The 17,964-nt window shown below is 46.2% G+C and overlaps 1 protein-coding gene across 3 annotated transcripts in view; it reads right to left on the reverse strand.

Moving 5' to 3' along the window:
• Positions 1–11,891: 11,891 nt before the first annotated feature.
• Positions 11,892–17,964, reverse strand: part of CA10 (carbonic anhydrase 10) — a 339,679-nt gene continuing 333,606 nt past the window's right edge. For all 3 annotated transcript variants that reach the window (XM_083490417.1, XM_083490418.1, XM_083490419.1), the window contains exons 9-10: positions 16,328–16,502; positions 11,892–12,685 (exon numbers count right to left, since the gene is read on the reverse strand). In XM_083490417.1, the coding sequence (XP_083346543.1) occupies positions 12,663–12,685; positions 16,328–16,502 (198 nt within the window). In that variant the 3' untranslated portion in view covers positions 11,892–12,662. The remainder of the gene's footprint in view (positions 12,686–16,327; positions 16,503–17,964) is intronic.

A 17,964-nucleotide genomic window follows, 5' to 3' on the forward strand; every position in this document is an offset into this window, starting at 1 on the left:
GAAATTCGTTTTGCGAAGCGCCTCCAAAACGGAAAACCCTTTCGTCTAGCGGGTTTTCCGTCTTGCGAGGCGTTCGTCTTGCGGGGTACCACTGTAGAAGAGTTAGAGACAGAATAAAATAAGACTAGGAGGGTAAAGGGGAACAGCGTTTCAAATGCATTTAAAGTTTATTTTTGTTTGCAATAAACTACAATCTTCATTGTTAACTTAAGAACCTGACTGAGACTAAGTGATTTATCAGGGAGGACCTGGTTGGTGGCAGCGGATTAGTGGTGTACGGGTCAATAGTACGTGAGACGACCGGGGGCTCCGTATGAACGCCACAATCATCATCATCATCATCATGATTGAATAGGCTGTCTCTGTTTTCATCGTAAAAACGTTGGAGGGTGTACATGTGTGGCCTTGGTGTCCCTGTGGTGGTGGAGGCAAGTGACAACACCACACGCTGGAATGCTTCCCTCTTGCAGCAAGAGAGGGGTGTTCTGGTGGCGCCAGAAGCAGTGTAGTAGGCAGTGCGCTGCCTCTTGTGCTTTATCGCATCTCACGGGTGGACTGGTTCTGGGTGCACTTGTAATACGATGAGCCATTGTGGCTTCCTCTCCTCAGACAGGATGTTGTGGAGCTGTAAAAGCTTCAGGAGGGCAACCAGAATGATCTCAGGGGAGAAACACCCCTGAGAGCAAATGCTACGGTGTTTGGGTCCTTTTAAGCTTTGAAAAAATGGGGTGAATAAGGGCAGCGGCATGACATCGGTGCACAAAATTAAGAGCCTCTCAAGAAGCTGGAGGTCATTTCAGTGAAGTTGGATGGCGGGAGATGGAGGTGAGACTAATGGGAGAACATCTCTCCAAAGCATAGTTCAACTATGGAGTAGTAGCAGTAATAAAAATAAAATAAAATAAAATAAAATAAAATAAAAATTATTATTATTATTATTATTATTATTATTATTATTATTATTATTATTATTTTGTTTGTTCATGCATGCATGCAGGCATACATACATACATACTCTGGGCAGCTCCCAACAGAATATTAAAACATGTTAAAACATCAAACATTGAAAACTTTCCTAAACAGGGCTGCCTTCAGATGTCTTCTGAAAGTCAGATGGTTGTTTATTTCCTTGACATCTGACGGGAGGGCATTCCATAGGGCGGGCGCCTACTGAGAAGGCCCTCTGCCTGGCTCCCTATAGCCTCACTACTCACAGGGACGGAACTGCCAGAAGGCCCTCAGAGCTGGACCTCAGTGTCTGGGCTGAAAGATGGGGGTGGAGACGCTCAGGGCTGTCTTAAGCATATGCGGTGCTGGGGTGCAAAGATCCCCCCCCCAGGTTGCCAGTCCCAGGAGGGCAGGAGGGCAGAGCCAGCCAGCCGCATCCGCGTCTCGCTGACTGGGTCCCCCCCGAACTCGTGGTGCAGAGCCGTCTGCAGCAGAAGAACCCACCATGGCACTCCGACCAATGGGTGGGCTCTTCCCCGGACTCAACTCTCGGGCCCTGGACTCTTGGCCTGGCGCCCCTGAGAGCCTGGCACCTGGGTGCCCCGCACCCCTAGCACCTATGGGTAAGACGGCCCTGGAGATGCTCCTTCAGGTATAATTTGTCACCACAAATTGTAGTGACGTCTGTTAACTTGGTTGGCTTCGGAGGGAAATTGTACAAGTTTATGGAGGCTACTAGTCCTGATGACTGTATTTTACAATCAGTTTCAGCGGCAGCATTTTACAGTGGACAGTGGAGGAAAACACCTTGTATGTGTAGGGGCGACTAGGAAGTGTGCTGTTGAATTCCCAGAATAAATAGCCTGTTCCTGTTCCTGGTTCAAATAGCGTTGAGATTTTTAAACTCAAATAACTTTCAGCATTTGAAGCAGAGTTTTTTTAAAAAAATAAAAAAATAAAAAATGCAATCTTTTCACGTTTAATAGAACACTAAAAAAAAGTGTTCCCTTTTATTCAAAGATGTCATAGATAGTCTGCTTCCTATTAGAGCATTATAAAAGTGCTGACACTGTAGCACATTATTTTTGTGGTAAGCTTGCAGACCAAATTCAATTAAAAGGTAAATTGTGAAACTGTAACGCCTTAAAATGTCGATTTTTTCAGCTTCAGAGGAGGTTCCTTCGCTCAGAGAACTCTGGGTTTGTTTGTTTTATTGAATATGACCCAAACTCATTTAATGCATTTTTCTTGGTGGAATGCTTGTGTTTTTGCACTACATGAGTTTTATTAAGATGATCTCCACGAGACAGATTCATTCAACACTACATTTAATCTCTCACATTCCCTTTTGTTTTTGCAAACAGCTAATGCACAGGCAACTAGCAGCGTCTTAAATACATTTCTAGCTATAGTGAAATTAATGCAGATAAATTAAGAATAGAAGCAACACAACAATACCCCATCTCCGTTATTTGTGAAAGTGTGCGCATGAAGGGTGGAATTCAACACTGTAGGCTTCCAGTTGTCCCACCTGTACAAGTACTCCAGCTTGCAGATCTCCCACCTCCGTGTGCTGTTCTGGGGGGTTCTCCTGACCCCCTATGGAGCTGATTTTGGGGTGTGTGCAAAGGGAGGAGGGGGTGGGAAGTCACAAGTGGAAATCCTTGAGCAGGGCTTCTGCTGATGGGGGTGGTTAGGTGATTCTCGCCCAGCAAAACCAGGACATCTTCTGTAAATCCATGACTGGAAAACAGGGGCACTTGGGTGGTCTGGGGTTGCTATTCACAGGAGCTGGCAAATTGTATACCCAAACAGCAATATGTGGGCACCTACTCTTACCTCATTTTGACTTGTATGCTGGTTGTTGTTTTTGTTTTGTTTTGTTTATTGGCCTCCTATGAAGACCATCAGTTTGGTTCTTTTGTAGTTCAGTGCTTGACTTGTTCTCTTGGTAGTATGATTCCAGATTGGCCAGACACCTTCTGAGCCTTACTTGGATACAGAATATATGAAGGCTGCCAAACATGGTGCTCTCCAATGTTGTACACTAAATTTAATCTTAATAACCTTGGGTTACAGACACTTCAGGTTGCATTTTTTTGGGTTACTGGCGTGCCAAAACCTGGAAGTACCAGAAGGGGTTACTTTTGGATTTTGGCGGTTGCGTATGCGCAGAAGCGCTAAATCACACTTTGCACATGCGTAGAAGTGCCGAATTGTGAGTTTGCATACGCAGCGCTGTGGGTTGCGAACATTGTGGGTTGCGAACGTGCTTCCCGCATGGATCACGTTCGCAACCAATTGTCCACTGTACTGTACTTCTGTTTCCAGCAGTCCGAGTGAAAATGGCTAATGGCTGGGTATGGGAGTTGTAATGTAACAAAACCTGGAGGGCTTTGGTTTCCTCTGGCCTTTTGTTTACCTGTGTTCTTAGCTTTTTATTGTTGTTTTAAATTGATTTTAATGTACGTTGCTTTGAGTTTCTTGGTAAGGAAAGCGACCATCTCTGTCTCTGTCTTTGTCTTAACTCTGGATAACACTTAATGCATCTAAATGAAATGCACTATAGCCCATGACAGGCAATGATAATTTGCTAGTCCTTAAGGTACAAGAACAGGGATGCGGGTGGCACTGTGGGTTAAACCACAGAGCCTAGGACTTGCTGATCAGAAGGTTGGCGGTTCGAATCCCCGCGACGGGGTGAGCTCCCGTTGCTTGGTCCTTGCTCCTGCCAACCTAGCAGTTCGAAAGCACATGAAAGTGCAAGTAGATAAATAGGTACCGCTCTGGTGGGAAGGTAAACGGTGTTTCTGTGCACTGCTCTGGTTCACCAGAAACGGCTTAGTCATGCTGGCCACATGACCCGGAAGCTGTACGCCGGCTCTCCAATAAAGCGAGATGAGCGCCGCAACCCCAGAGTCGGTCACGACTGGACTTAATGGTCAGGGGTCCTTGAGGTACAAGAACCCTCTGTTGTTTTCCCAGCGTAGCGTGGGTTGCTGGCTCCCAGAGTGGGGCAAGTGTGGCGCCCCCTGTTGGACTAGGCAGCTGGAGTGGCGGTGAACGGAGCCCACTTCCAACAGGCTCCTCACCCGCTTCCTCCATCCACCTACCAATTGTGGAGGCACCTGATTGTGCCCAGGGCCACCCCCCCATGCTACGACTCTGTTACAGACTAGTACGGTGGGCTACTGTTCTGAAATTTCTTTCATTCTGATAATTTTGGCCTTTCAGCCTTTAAACTATCCCCTTCTTTTTCTGTTCAATTACCCACATTTCTGCTCAGCAGTTCTGTTTTAGTGCTGTATACGTCTTCCATTTAAAGCATATCCACAATGTTTCAAAGTTGGTTTGAGCCAAGCCCAGGTTGGTTGTACATCAACTTTAGAACAATGTGCAAAATCCATTGTGGGATCCATAAAGCAGCCCATGGCAATTATTTGTGCAATCACCCGGCTGCACTGCACATAGCGTTTGCAATGACTCTGGCCCTTAGATCTCATGAAGTGCACAGTTTCTGGCTAATGAAAAACTCTGTAAGTTTTCTCTGCTCCAACTGAAAAGGAGGGCAAAGAAGTTCTACCCCGGGCTAAAGAGTGCCTTTAACACTTAAAATTCCCCATAGGCAGGAAATCAGTAGAACACATTATGTATTCCAGAGGCACAATTTGTAAATTCATAGTAATTGTTTCAGCAATCTTGTCCATCTGGCATTCTTGGCTAATATCCCAGAATGGACTCTGCCTTCCTTATTCAGCTGGGACCATAGAGTTGATTGTTTGCTCTTCAACAATCAGCAGGAGCATCAGATATGTGACATGAAGTAAATGAAACCGCTCAGATGCGTGCCGGCCATTCTGGGTGCAAACGGCCATGGAATGAAATGTAGCAAAACAGAGGCGGGTAAAGGACTTCAAAAATTGTAGCATGGTGATTACAGAGGAGCCAGGGCCAAGGGGTCTTCAGCACCCCCGATAAAACATTTGAGGGGGCTGCACCCCCAAAGTTAATTCACATTGCTATTCAAATGGTGCATATGTACCACGTCATGTGATCGATTATGCTGGACGGGGCTTACCTGGGACCCCCAATATTTTATTTGAGTTGGCACCCCTGGGTGATTGCATACCCTCCAACATTGCTCTGACGAAAATAAATCTGGGACTGTCCCTGGAAAATAGGGACATGATGGATGGGCATGGACTTGTCTGTGGCCACAACAAGGTCTCCAGGATAGACGTCCATTACAGTGGTACCTCGGGTTAAGTACTTAATTCGTTCCGGAGGTCCGTTCTTAACCTGAAACTGTTCTTAACCTGAAACACCACGTTAGCTAATGGGGCCTCCTGCTGCTGCCGCGCCACCAGAGCACGATTTCTGTTCTCATCCTGAAACAAAGTTCTTAACCCAAGGTACTATTTCTGGGTTAGCAGAGTCTGTAACCTGAAGCGTATGTAACCTGAGGTACCACTGTACTTGCAGATGCCATAGGATTGCACTGTTACATCTGAATAGACATGTGTATGATTGTGCTGTAAGTCCAACAAGTTCAATAGGATTGCAGCCTCTGATAGGGTAATTTTAGAGCTCATCATAATATGCATATCAGTCTCTTGTTTCTTTATCTGCTCTGTGTTGTTATAGAAAAGGAATGAAACCAATTTAAAACATGATAAGGATCTGAAACCCCACAAAGCTCCTTTATGCTGGCCAAGCTTACTTCTGACTTACCCAGAGGATAAAATAAGATAAACAGCATGCATTTGAAGGGCTTCTGGATTCTGCTTGCACAAAACATTGCATTTAGTGTAGCAGCTCCACAATTCCCGAGCAGTAAAATCATTCTAGGTTAGGCCAAGTCAGACACAGTTGGCTAGCCGTGGATGCTGTCCTAGCAATGAGGCTGGATCAACCTCCTGCCTTTGCTACTGGCTTTGAACTGCAAAAACAAGGGGGTGTCAAGTCACCATGCGTAACTGTGCTTCACGTTTTGGGTCAGATGTGCCGGTCTGTTCCAGATTTGCCCAGTGTACTGAAACTCAGCTTTTGCCAGGTTTCATTCTTGTGACACGCAGGGAATAGGAACAGCAGCGCATCCATCTATCTTAGCTTGATTCGATGTCGTGTTTCTGCAAACGCTGCGGAGACTCTTGTCTGCGAGAGACTTGGCTTTCGTTTAGAGCGGCAGCCTAAGGCAATAGATAGGAGGCTTCTGCGAAGTGAAGTGCACACACGGCGATAATACTCTTGTTTCTAGCTCCTACTGGTAGAGTGCCACTTATTGATAACAACAACAACAACAACTTCAAAAACCGTGTGGAATTTGGACTAGACATTGTTAGCCTCAAAGCACACAGAAAAACAGCCTCCGGGACCCCAGTCAGCATTGCCTGATTTTCTTTATACCTCGTTACCTTAACCCAAGCTTTCAGGACAGGTTAAACATAGAGCTGTGGCAAGGGCTCTCGGCTTTCCCTGTTTTCTTTGAAATTAGGATACCCAACACAGCCAGACAGTTACAAACATTTGCCTTCTTCCTGAACCCTTTCATTTTCTAACTGTTGCTTCTCTGCACCCGTTTTCTGCTTCGTTGCCTTCTTTTAATCTTCATTCAATATGGTTTAATTGGCTGGCCCATACAGTTTCGTTTCCTGGGAGATGGGAGTCCTCTTTGCAAGACCCTCCAAGTGTCCTGATTCTCCAGGGACAGTCCCCAATTTAAAAAAGCCGTCCCGGTTTCTAATTAGATCCCAGAACATCCTGCTATTCCTTAAGATGCCCTTATTTTCATTGGAGAAATGTTGGAGGGTTTGGAGTTATGTGACCTCCGAGCCAAAGATATAAGAAAATATGCAACCGTTAGAAGACATTGGAAGGGAGCCCTGTACAGTGGTACCTTGGTTTATGAACTTAATCTGTTCTGGAAGTCCGTTCTTAAACCAAAACCATTCTTAAACCGAAGGCACGCTTTCCCTAATGAGGCCTCCCGCCGCCGGTGCCCTTCCACCGTTCAGATTCTGTTCTTAGGTAAAGGTAAAGGTACCCCTGCCCGTACGGGCCAGTCGTGTCCGACTCTAGGGTTGCGTGCTCATCTAGCTCTAGAGGCCGTGAGCCGGCGCCGTCCGAAGACACTTCCAGGTCAAGTGGCCAGTGTGACGAAGCTGCAGCTGGCGAGCCAGCACCAGCGCAGCACATGGAAACGCCATTTACCTTCCCGCTATAAAGCGGTCCCTGTTTATCTACTTGCACTTAAGGGTGCTTTTGAACTGCTAGGTGGGCAGGAGCTGGGACCGAACGACGGGAGCTCACCCCGCCGCGGGGATTCGAACCGCCGACCATACGATCGGCAAGTCCTAGGCACTGAGGTTTTACCCACAGCGCCACCCACGTCCCAAAGTTCACAAACTGGGGCATTATTTCTGGTTTTGCAGAGTTTGTAAACCGAATCTTTCTTAAACCGGACTGTTCTTAAACCGAGGTATCACCGTATAGGGCTCTATAATGTTTAATGTTTTAGTATGTTTTTATATATGTTGGAAGCCACCCAGAGTGGCTGGGGCAACCCAGTCAGATTGGTGGTATAATAATAATAATAATAATAATAATAATAATAAGAAGAAGAAGAAGAAGAAGAAGAAGAAGAAGAAGAAGACATTCCTAATCTCATCAGAAAAATGTTGCAGGGCATGTTATGTACTTATAGGCAGGATCTCTCACAAAGGACCTCAAACCCTCTTCTTTTTTTTTTAGTGGCCTTCTGAAGCCAATCTACATGATTTCATAATCGTGCAGCCATTTGTGGGACAAAATAAAAGAGATGCATTTCAGAAATAATTTGAATATCTTACTTTGCACAAGAATAGCCACTACTTTGTAGCTCTCCTCTGCACATCACATGATGGGAGAATGAAAATAGAAGAAAACAGGCTGTCTCATTTGAACATTTCCTCCAGTGCAGACAGGAAAATGGCATTTGGATGAAATGTTGTCTATCAAATTTCCTTTCTGTAGCTTTATCATGGAGCACAGGCACACAGCATAAATGTTTAATGATTGGGGCCCTCAGCCTGGGAAAACTTTGGCATCCAATATCTGAAAATGTCTCTGATTAGTCATTACTGTCACATTTCAAATTATGCCTGAAAGGAGGCAGAAAGCGGAAATCAACCTTGCTTGTTGCTGTATTATTGCCATCATTAAATACGAAATACTCAGGATATTTTTTCGAGCGGTACAGAGAGGAAGGAAAGAGTCTGAGGCTAACACTCAGCATCCTCCCTTCAGTCTTGCAAATATTTTGCAAACATTTGTCTTTACTCATGCCTTGTGTGTCTCTTTTTTTGGATTATGCTTTTGGATGAACTATTTCCTAACACACCGTTCCTCTGCTAATGATTGAATATTTTGAGCTAATGATGACAAGGTAATATTAGAAAGCCTTGCTTGCCAACCAGTCTGGGAGCTAGCAGACTTTCAGTTATAATTCAGCTGCCTTGGTGTCTGGATTGTAAACAAATGAGCTGCCTTGTGCAGCTGCAAGACGAGAACTGAAGTCGTAGGGGAATGAAATCCAAGATTTGGAGAAGCCAGAAGACAAGAGTAATGATGGGCTAGCCTGCCTAGCTTCCATTAGTGCTGGGGCCAGCAATTATAAGAAAAAGTGAAGAATGTTCAGGAAAAACTTATTTATGTTCGGGAAGAAAAACCCCCAAATCCTGGAGTTCTAAATTCACTTGTCACTTTTGCTCCATAACCCCTGCAATTTCCTCCATCGTGAGTTTTCCTTGCTAAGTGATGATGGGAGAACACTTTCTCTCTGTCTCTCTCTCTTCTCTGCTTAGTTGCTGTGGCCATAGTTGAGCTCTGTGTGTCTTCTCTCTCATTCTCTTTCCTCTTTCTCATTCTTCTTCTGTTCCCACCCCTCTACCTGAAAAAGGGCAAGAACAGTTCTCAGGGTGCCAGAATCCATGGGAAATGTAATTTTCCCTAGCACCCGGGATCTATATGAACATGTCCCAGGGCGCCCTGTGTCTGGGATGCTTCTGTGGCAGTTCCAGGAGTGAGGAACTGGAGAAGTTGGGAGGAATAAGAAGAGGAGTGTGGAGAGATACCTCTCTCCCTCTCTGTTAGTACTACAGAAGCTACTGTAGCTGCAGATAGGAAAGTGAAGCGATGAATTGGGGAGGGACAGAATTCTTCTCAGGCTCAGATTAAAATCTGTGTCAGAAAATAATTCAGACGTTATAAAGTTCACCTTATATTGAAGGCAAACTTTACAGATCACCAACACTAACATCCCAAGTGAATGAATTCATCTGGATATGACTTCTCCAGGCAAGATGCAGTACACAATCAAACATAGCATTGACCAGACATGATCTAAGGCAGCAACCGATTTATGTGCATCCAATTGATGCACGACTGTGCAAGTGTGCCTTGTAGCAACCAGGAAGTGGCTGGAAAAGGGGGGGGAGAATGGAGGGGCATAATGGGGGCAGGGTCGTAATGGGGTGTATGCGTGCTCCGATGCCGTGTATGATGACCTGGAACGCAACTGCTGTGCAAATCAGGTGTTGTCTGTGTTAAGAATTAGAAATCTTTCTACTCCTGCTTTTATTGCTGTGTCTGGAAATCAGTTCTCTAACAAGGGACTAGGAACATTGCATTTGCAAACCAGGAATAGATGATGCCAGGTACTGATAGAGCTATTGATGGGAATATAAGACGTGTCAGAGTTTCATCCTTTGTCATCTTGCTGGGGAGAATGGGTCTTGCAATCATCTACCAATCTGTAAAGGTTTCTAAACTATGTGAAGTCGTATGATTGGGGCTCAGAAGAAGACTCCACCTGTTGATGCTTTCTCCCCGATGACTCTCACAACATCTTGCCTTGAGCTGGGAAAGATGGGATTTTATGAGGATCTTATGTGCGGTTTTCTTTGTGGTGCTCTCTCATCCCCATTGGTCTACTGAGAGGTTGAAAGGGAAGAACCCAAGGCTATGAAGTGCATCTGAAAAAGCACTCTTTGCTGCACAAACCAACAATGTTGCTTTAGTAACCTGCTTTTCCTGCATGGCTATTTGCCATGACACACCTTGGCCCCTTTTAAAGTTCTTTGCCTTGGTTTCCATTTGCTGCAATCTATTATATCAGCTTGCAAGCAAAGGGGTAAGGTACCCAGCCACCTGATTAGAGATTTATCCCAGGGTCTTCATATGGTATTTAATATGGAATAAGAGCACACTGTGGAGAAAGGGTCCAGACCTTTACTTGTTATGGTTTCCGCTTTGCAAGCAATATCCAGTAATGTGACCCCACATTTGCATTCTGAAGAGGTGCAGCGCATCCCGGAACCCCATAAATATTTTACCATCTCATTGTACTGCATGGACTGACCAGGGCATGTGTGGCTTGTAGGGTTTAGATCAATGATCCTATTGCTGGGTGTGGGTGGGGATCAACTCACTGAAACATTGTCGAGCCTTAACAAAAAAATACCTTGGGAGAGTGATTTGATGCCTTCCATGTGCAACTTTGATAATGGCAGTTCTTACCACAAGAAAGATCCTCTCCTCTCTCTTGATCTACTGTATTTTCCCCATGTACAAGACAATGTTTTTCCACCCCAATTTTTTAGTAAAAAATCGGGGGTCGTCTTGGGTGAGCTGATGGCTCCTGGCAGCTCCTGAGTCACCGAGTATGATTCAGACATAGAGATCACGGCAATTTGGAGTGCTGCTAGCAATAGCATTGTGCATGTGTCGCGAGCACCGATTAGAGTACAGTCCCAGTGACAGCTCCATGTTATGACCTATTCCCAGTCCATGGGGCCCATCTTGAAACTGAAACTATTAGCATTAAGAAAAACAATTTAGGAGGTTCTTGTTAATGCCACCATCTCCCATGGGAATGGCAACAGAAGTCCCTTTCGCTCATTCTCCGTCCCCAGCTGCAATTGCCATCATGTGTGAGAGAGGAAGGTAAGATGCACCGCTTGACCCACTTCCTGTACATCCCCTCCCTGCAGCCCTCTCTCACATGCTGGGGGCCCAGAGTCTACCAAGGGCGGTGGCGGACAGCGTGCTGGGGCTGTGCCATCCATTCACCTGATCTCACTCCAGCTGAGTCGGGCGAAAGGCTTTGGGTAGTGGTGAGGTTAAGGTAAAGGGACCCCTGACCATTAGGTCCAGTCGTGACCGACTCTGGGGTTGCGGCGCTCATCTCGCTTTACTGGCCGAGGGAGCCGGCGTACAGCTTCTGGGTCATGTGGCCAGCATGACTAAGCCACTTCCGGTGAACCAGAGCAGCGCACGGAAACGCCGTTTACCTTCACGCTGAATGGTACCTATTTATCAACATGCACTTTGACGTGCTTTTGAACTGCTAGGTTTGCAGGAGCTGGGACAGAGCAACGGGAGCTCACCCCATCGCGGGGATTCAAACTGCCGACTTTCTGATCGGCAAACCCTAGCTCTGTGCACAGTGCAAATGTGCTAGCTGAGCCAATGTGGCACTCCTGCTTCATCACCCCACCCCCATCCTAGTGTGCAGCAGCTATTCAGCTGGAGGGGAGCAAGGCAGCTGCACTACTGGCTGCAGGAGACTGAGTAGGTCTCATTGAGATTAAAAAAAAAATTAAATCCCAGGAAAAGCAAAGTTCTTAATTGTTATTGAGTAGAGCAAGGGAGGAGGCTGTGGGGTTTGGCTTACTCTGTAGAACACTTTGCAATTGTCTTTCCTGCTTCTGGTATCTAAATCTTATTCCTTGTGAATCGCATGGCAGAATTAAATGCACACCGCTATATTTTAATATATCCCCCAATGCTTTAGCTTAGACAAACTAGCAATATATTTATAATATATATGTTTAGGGTTTTGTTGCAATTTTTTAAAACGTAAGACAAAATATATAGGAGGACAGAGTAAACCAAAGCAAGTGTAGTAAATTAATTTGTTAAACACATTTATTGAATTGTTAACAGTAACCAAACACAACGTATGACCTTTGTAAAACAAGGAACAGAAAAAAATGGATTAATCCCAGTCTTGGCAGTTCCTACTACAGATATGTGATGAGGGGCAAATATTTCAATTTCCTTTATATTTCTTCAGTGATCTATTTACAATACTTATCCCGGTATCTGTCCATTATTAAATAAACAGAAGGATCATGACCCAGAAACAAGTTTCCCTTAACAATCTCCTAGTTCTGCTTTGCCAGTAACCAGTAATGAGAGTGATATCATGAGCGCTTCCCAAGGATTACTTGGCACACAGAACACAAACCCACTTGGATGCCGTAGTGAACCACCATGTATGGTATTTTTTTCTTTTTAATGGGGGGGGGATGATGGGAGGGGGGAGAAGGGAGGAGGGGTACAGAGGAGAAATTTCATATGTACAAAGTCTGAAAAGTCTTTGCTTGGTGAGCTACAGTAGTTTCAGGAAAACAGTATCAAAATTGTAATCATGTTATCGGTAAGATCATTGTCTTTTTGCTTTTGTTAGGACCGATCATCTATGAACAAATTTCATCTAGCTGAATTCCCAACTTGGCATCCGTTTATTTTTTCTCTTTTCGTTGCAGCACGTGTGTGTGTGCACGCCATCTATGAAGTACAAAGACTGAATGAGGCTGGGGCATTCTGTATTACGTCAATTCACAGTAGTAGCATTCAACTGAGGTTAGGAGTTCTTCCTGCTTCTGTCGGAATCACTTGAGGAGCCATTCATTTACTGGAAAAGGAACACAACAAGAACAACATCATGTAGGTTTTCCACAGTGGTACCCACTTTTTATGGGTAGGGGAAGCTCCCACTTGACTAAAGAAGATCACAGAAGTGCCCTGGGAATACAGATCTTAGGTGAGTCATTGGGAAAAGAACAAAACTCACCTTGCTCCTGGGAGAAACAGGTAGCCTGCTTGCCCATGGGAAGGCAGCTAAAGCAGGCAACTTCTTCAAACTGCTTTGCTGGAGGGGCCTGTGGTTGCTGCACCTCGGTAAAAGCAATTTAATGAAACCATCTCCCTGCGCCGTACCTATGTGGTATAAGGGCCAGAGAGCAATGGCGGCTTCACCCAGTGATCAGTTGCAAGTGAAACTGCCACCTGCAGACAAGTGGCAGAGGGGGTCTGGAGCGGTGGTTTCACTCATGATATACCACTGGGTGAAGCTGCCATCACACTTTGGCCCTCATACCGGTCCTGGGTGATGTATCGATACATCGGCCAGGCCTATTGTTGAGGCTGCTCAGTTGAGGCACGGCTTTCGCAAGCATCAACTGAGGAGCCTCAGCAAAGCCCCATTGTGCCTTCGGCTCTAGAGGAGGGGTCTCACCCCCCCCACTTCTGAGGGCCCAGGTGAGAAGTGTTGGAATGCCATTCTGATGACTACTCCCAAGGAAGCATGTATTTGACAACAGTCTCTTTGTAATGGGCGTTGGAGGGGCCATGGCCTTGTGCATAGAATTTTGAGGGGCACAAAGCATCCCACAATGAGAGGAACACCAGGCTGGGGGTCCCCGCTTCATACCCACCAGGGGCCATCAGCTGCTCGGGCTTCCCCTTCACAGACCCCAGCCTTGCAAGGCTGCTTTGGGGGGTGGGGTGGGGTGGCGGCAGCAGCCTTGCCCTCTTAGACCCCAGCCACGTGTGAGGCTGGAATCAAGTGGCTACTGGGTCTTCACACTGCCCTTCCCGAGCGGCCTTGCAAGGCTCAGATCCAGGGAAGGAGGCATGAGCAGCATGCAACAACTGTGGTACAGTGGTGCCTCGGGTTAAGAACTTAATTCATTCTGGAGGGCCGTTCTTAACCTGAAACTGTTCTTAACCCGAGGTACCACTGTAGCTAATGGGGCCACGTGGTTTCTGTTCTCATCCTGAAGCAAAGTTCTTAACCCGAGGTACTATTTCTGGGTTAGCGGAGTCTGTAACCTGAAGTGTCTTTAACCCGAGGTACCACTGTATTTGGTGATGGTATTGCTCCAGCAGTTGCAGTGAGCCCTCTTTGTCCTCTGCTGGGCACCCCCTCGTGGCATGGAGAAACACTCTGCTGATTAAGAGCACTTTCATCCATTGCGAAGATCAGGTGCTCCTACTGCCTCCCCTCCCCACTATTTGTAGGGCTGCCATATTTCGAAGAAGACAACAGAAGGGTAGCACTGGGGCTGGCTCAGCTGGGAATCAGGAGCCCTCCCACTCCCCAGCTGAGCTGTGCAAAGGGCCACCCGACTGCTTGCCTGCTACCAAACAAAAAAAACCTGGACCTTTCCCCAAGTTTAAAAATCCCAAGATTTTAACCCCCACCAATAGAGGATGTATGGCAACCATTTGTCACTTTGCCAAAGAGTTAAAGCTCCCCCTCCCTGCAGGCTCAATGCGCCTTTGCCCTTCCAGCCCTATTGATGGCAACTGGCGAAAGAAAAAATGAGTCACCAAACTATGTGATGAAAATCACATCAAGTTTGGCCCGTTGTGTGCTCACGTGAGATTGGTACACAGGAGCCAACTCATGACAAGTAAAAAAACGAAGGTAAAACTTTAGCCTTAGAGTAACACATTGAAGGGAGACAGGGCTTCAGAAAAAGGGATAACGTGTTGTTCACAGTCTGGAAATATGAAGAGCTGTCTCCCACTGCACTGCTCCATCTGGCTATATTCTTTGACAGTGACCTTCCAGGATCACAAACCCATTTCTATGTCCTACTTGAAGATGCCAGGGAGTGAATCTCAGGTTCTAATTGTGAAGTCACTGCTGCTCTGTAAAAAACAACCACTACATGATGCTGGTGACTGCATGATGTGTATAGGGGTATAACTGCTACTGTTTAGATCAGACATGAGAACCATAAGTTGTTGGACTACAGGTCCCACCATCCTTGACCATCCACTGTACTCCAATGACATCTAGAAGGCCACAGTACCCCCTAGCCTGGTCTAAATGAATGGGCAGGATCCATATTCACTATCGGTGTGTCAAAACATATACTGTGATTTCTGAAGTATCACTATAGTGAGGTATTTCCTCGTTGCTGACTGGACTGACACACAGAAGCTCTTCCATGGAAACAGCTGTTATTTCTCCTACCCATATCAAATCATTTGAAATTAGGGACATAAAGAGAGGGTTGCCTGTGGAAGGGGCTAATTCTGGCCATCTGGAGGCAACGGCATACTTTTCTCTGCTACCTCGCTGTTTCTCCAACCTTTAGGCCTCTGATATTTGCTGTTTACAGCGGAGGCTTGGCATTTCACTCCAATTTGGAGAGAGAATTTCCCACAGTGCGTATTGTGGAGATTCCTCCAGAATAAGTAATTTCCCCTGTGCAGACATTCAGTCGTTCAAGCCCCTTTCGTTTCCAGCTGAAACGCCTTCAGCCCACCACAAGCATCAGACTCTAGCCAGTACTGTCTGGAGTCATTTTACTTTCCTAACATATGCTCGATTTTGCTTAATGTTCAAGGAGCTTGCTTGAAACGTTGAGAGTGTTTTGGAGAGCGATTGTTGATCAGTGGCAGAACAGCCCATGTGAAGGGGCGTTGGGGACTGGCTGGCTGAAGAAGAAGGCTCTGAAGATGACACCTTAGGGCCCGGAGCCTGATTGTGGGACAGTGAGGAACAGAAGGGCTGAACTGGGAGCTGATAGAAGCAGGAGACTTGAGTGATCAAGGGGGAGAGGGTCAGGAAAAGGTGAGATCCCGAGTGAGAGGCTAGAGAAAGGAGCATGCGTAGAGCTTAGTTTCAGCAACACTTTCATTAAGATGAACCAAGGACACTGCTGTACTGTTGTTGTTCTGCTAATAAAAAGCTGATTGCATTCCGTGCCTTCTGTGTGTGTGTTTGCCCTGTGGATGACCTGGCTCCTTGACAGCTCCTTGACAAGGGGCCATGCAACTGACCTCCCATCAGCAGAGATGATGCTGCTTACTGGGAGGGAGAGGGGTGAGGTGGGGCCGAAGGCTGTCTGTGTGCAGATACAGAGGTAGGAGCATCAGATTGACTCTGCTGGTGCACACGCACAGTGCTGACCTCCCCACCTTTCTCCCTTCCGGTAAACAGCGGCTATTCTGCTGATGGGAGAGCAGTGCACAGCTATTGCCTTTCTTGCCAGCCACTACTAGTCTGGCCAGTGTCTTTGCATGTGAAACGCCCCAGATTCAACCCCAGCATCTCCAAATAAAAGTGGAAAATACCTTTCTTTTCTCCGTCTGAGAGCTGCTGCTGGTTAAGAGTATTAAAAATCCCTGTGTTACATTGACAAATCAACTCACCTGGTTAAGGCAAGGTCCTGCGCTCCTAAGCCTGGTTGCTGTCAAGGGATGCTACAGAATTATGACAACAAGCATTTAAGAAATGAAAATAATGTTGGGAGCATACCTCTGTACTGTAGTTTCTGTGCTCTATTGTTTGGGCAATCTTTTCCCTGTAAACTAAAGTTGATGTTCGTTCGGATACATCGATTGTTGAGAGGCTGGACTGGTCTGAAGTTGTCGCTCATACTCAGAAAAATCTGTGAAGGCTGATTCTGGCTTAGCAGTCGTAATGAATGCATCTGCACAAACATAAATGGACCCACTTAACACAACAAAATTTACATCCGTTAATATTCAGGAGGAAAAAATACGAGCAAACTTTATAACCCAGGACAGACAATTAGTGATAAGTACCCAGAAAATTTACTGTCTGTGCTCTGTTCCCCTGTCTTCTGTTTTTTGATTTCTGTTGATTATCTGGTAGTGTAATGCAATTGCAACGAAAGCCTGTATGCAGTTGTACCTTGGACCTCAAACGCCTTGGCTCCTGAACAAATGGCTCCCGAATGACCGAAACCTGGAAGCAAGTGTTCCAGTTTCTGAATGATGTTCGGAAGCCAAACATCTGGCGCAGCTTCCGATTGGCTGCAGGACGCTCCACATTGGTTTTCAAACAGTTCCAGGAGTTGAATGGACTCCCGGAATGCATTCTGTTCGAGAACCAAGGTACAACTGTATAGGCAAATTCAGTTTATTTCGCCTTTAATGGAAAGCTTCCCATTATGGCTAGGAAATAATGCTGCAATGCCTCTTAAGGGACCCTCTGTGTAAGCTCCTTTCCCCCTGAGGAGTGTGTTAAATTACTGCCCCCTCCCATATTTCTTTTCTGTCTTTCACTGCGAAAAATTGTTATTGCAAAGAAACAATGGCAAGAAAGCAATAGTTTAATCCCTCACCCCTAGCAGGTGGGGGTGGGGCAGCTGACTTAAGGGCAAAAGCATCATTAATCATTATGCAGGAAGAAATAAAATGGTCTGAGCCTACAGTGAGGAAATTTCAATTCAGGAGAGGGGAACCCCTGGCCAAAGGTTGGATCCAGCCTGCAGTCAGATGTAATCTGCCTCCCCGGGCCCTGTGCCCCCTTCCACTCATCAGTGGTTCAGTGGAGAGCTGCACTTTCCCTCTTGCTCAGCTGGAACAGCTCAGCATCTTTTGTTAAACATTGCAACGGAGGGGGAATTGCCATTTGGCAATCTGTTTTTCCAGGTGCGCATTTGTAACTCCTTCCTTTGCAAGGAAATTATGTGAACAATTTCACATAATAAGGTTGCTGGAAACCTGCCCGTTTGAATGAGCCTAATCACCTGCAAGCTAAGGGGCGGGGCCATGGTGGTGGACTGACTGGGGACTTCAGCCATTAGTCTTCACTCAAGTCCACCCATTTCCTACCTGAAGGAGCGTCTCCACCCCCACTGTTCTGCCCGGACACTGAGGTCCAGCTCCAAGGGCCTTCTGGCAGTTCCCTCACTGTGAGAAGTGAGGTTACAAGGAACCAGGCAGAGGGCCTTCTTGGTAGTGGCGCCGGCCCTGTGGAACACCCTCCCATCAGATGTCAAGGAAATAAACAACTATCTGACTTTTAGAAGACATCTGAAGGCAGCCCTGCTTAGGGAAGTTTTTAATGGTTGATGTTTTATTGTGTTTTTAATTTATCATCATCATCATCATCATCATCATCAAAATGGGCCACTTGCTCCCACT

The sequence above is a fragment of the Podarcis liolepis genome (genome assembly GCF_965112155.1).
Source record: "Podarcis liolepis genome assembly, chromosome: 2".
NCBI lineage: Eukaryota > Metazoa > Chordata > Lepidosauria > Squamata > Lacertidae > Podarcis > Podarcis liolepis.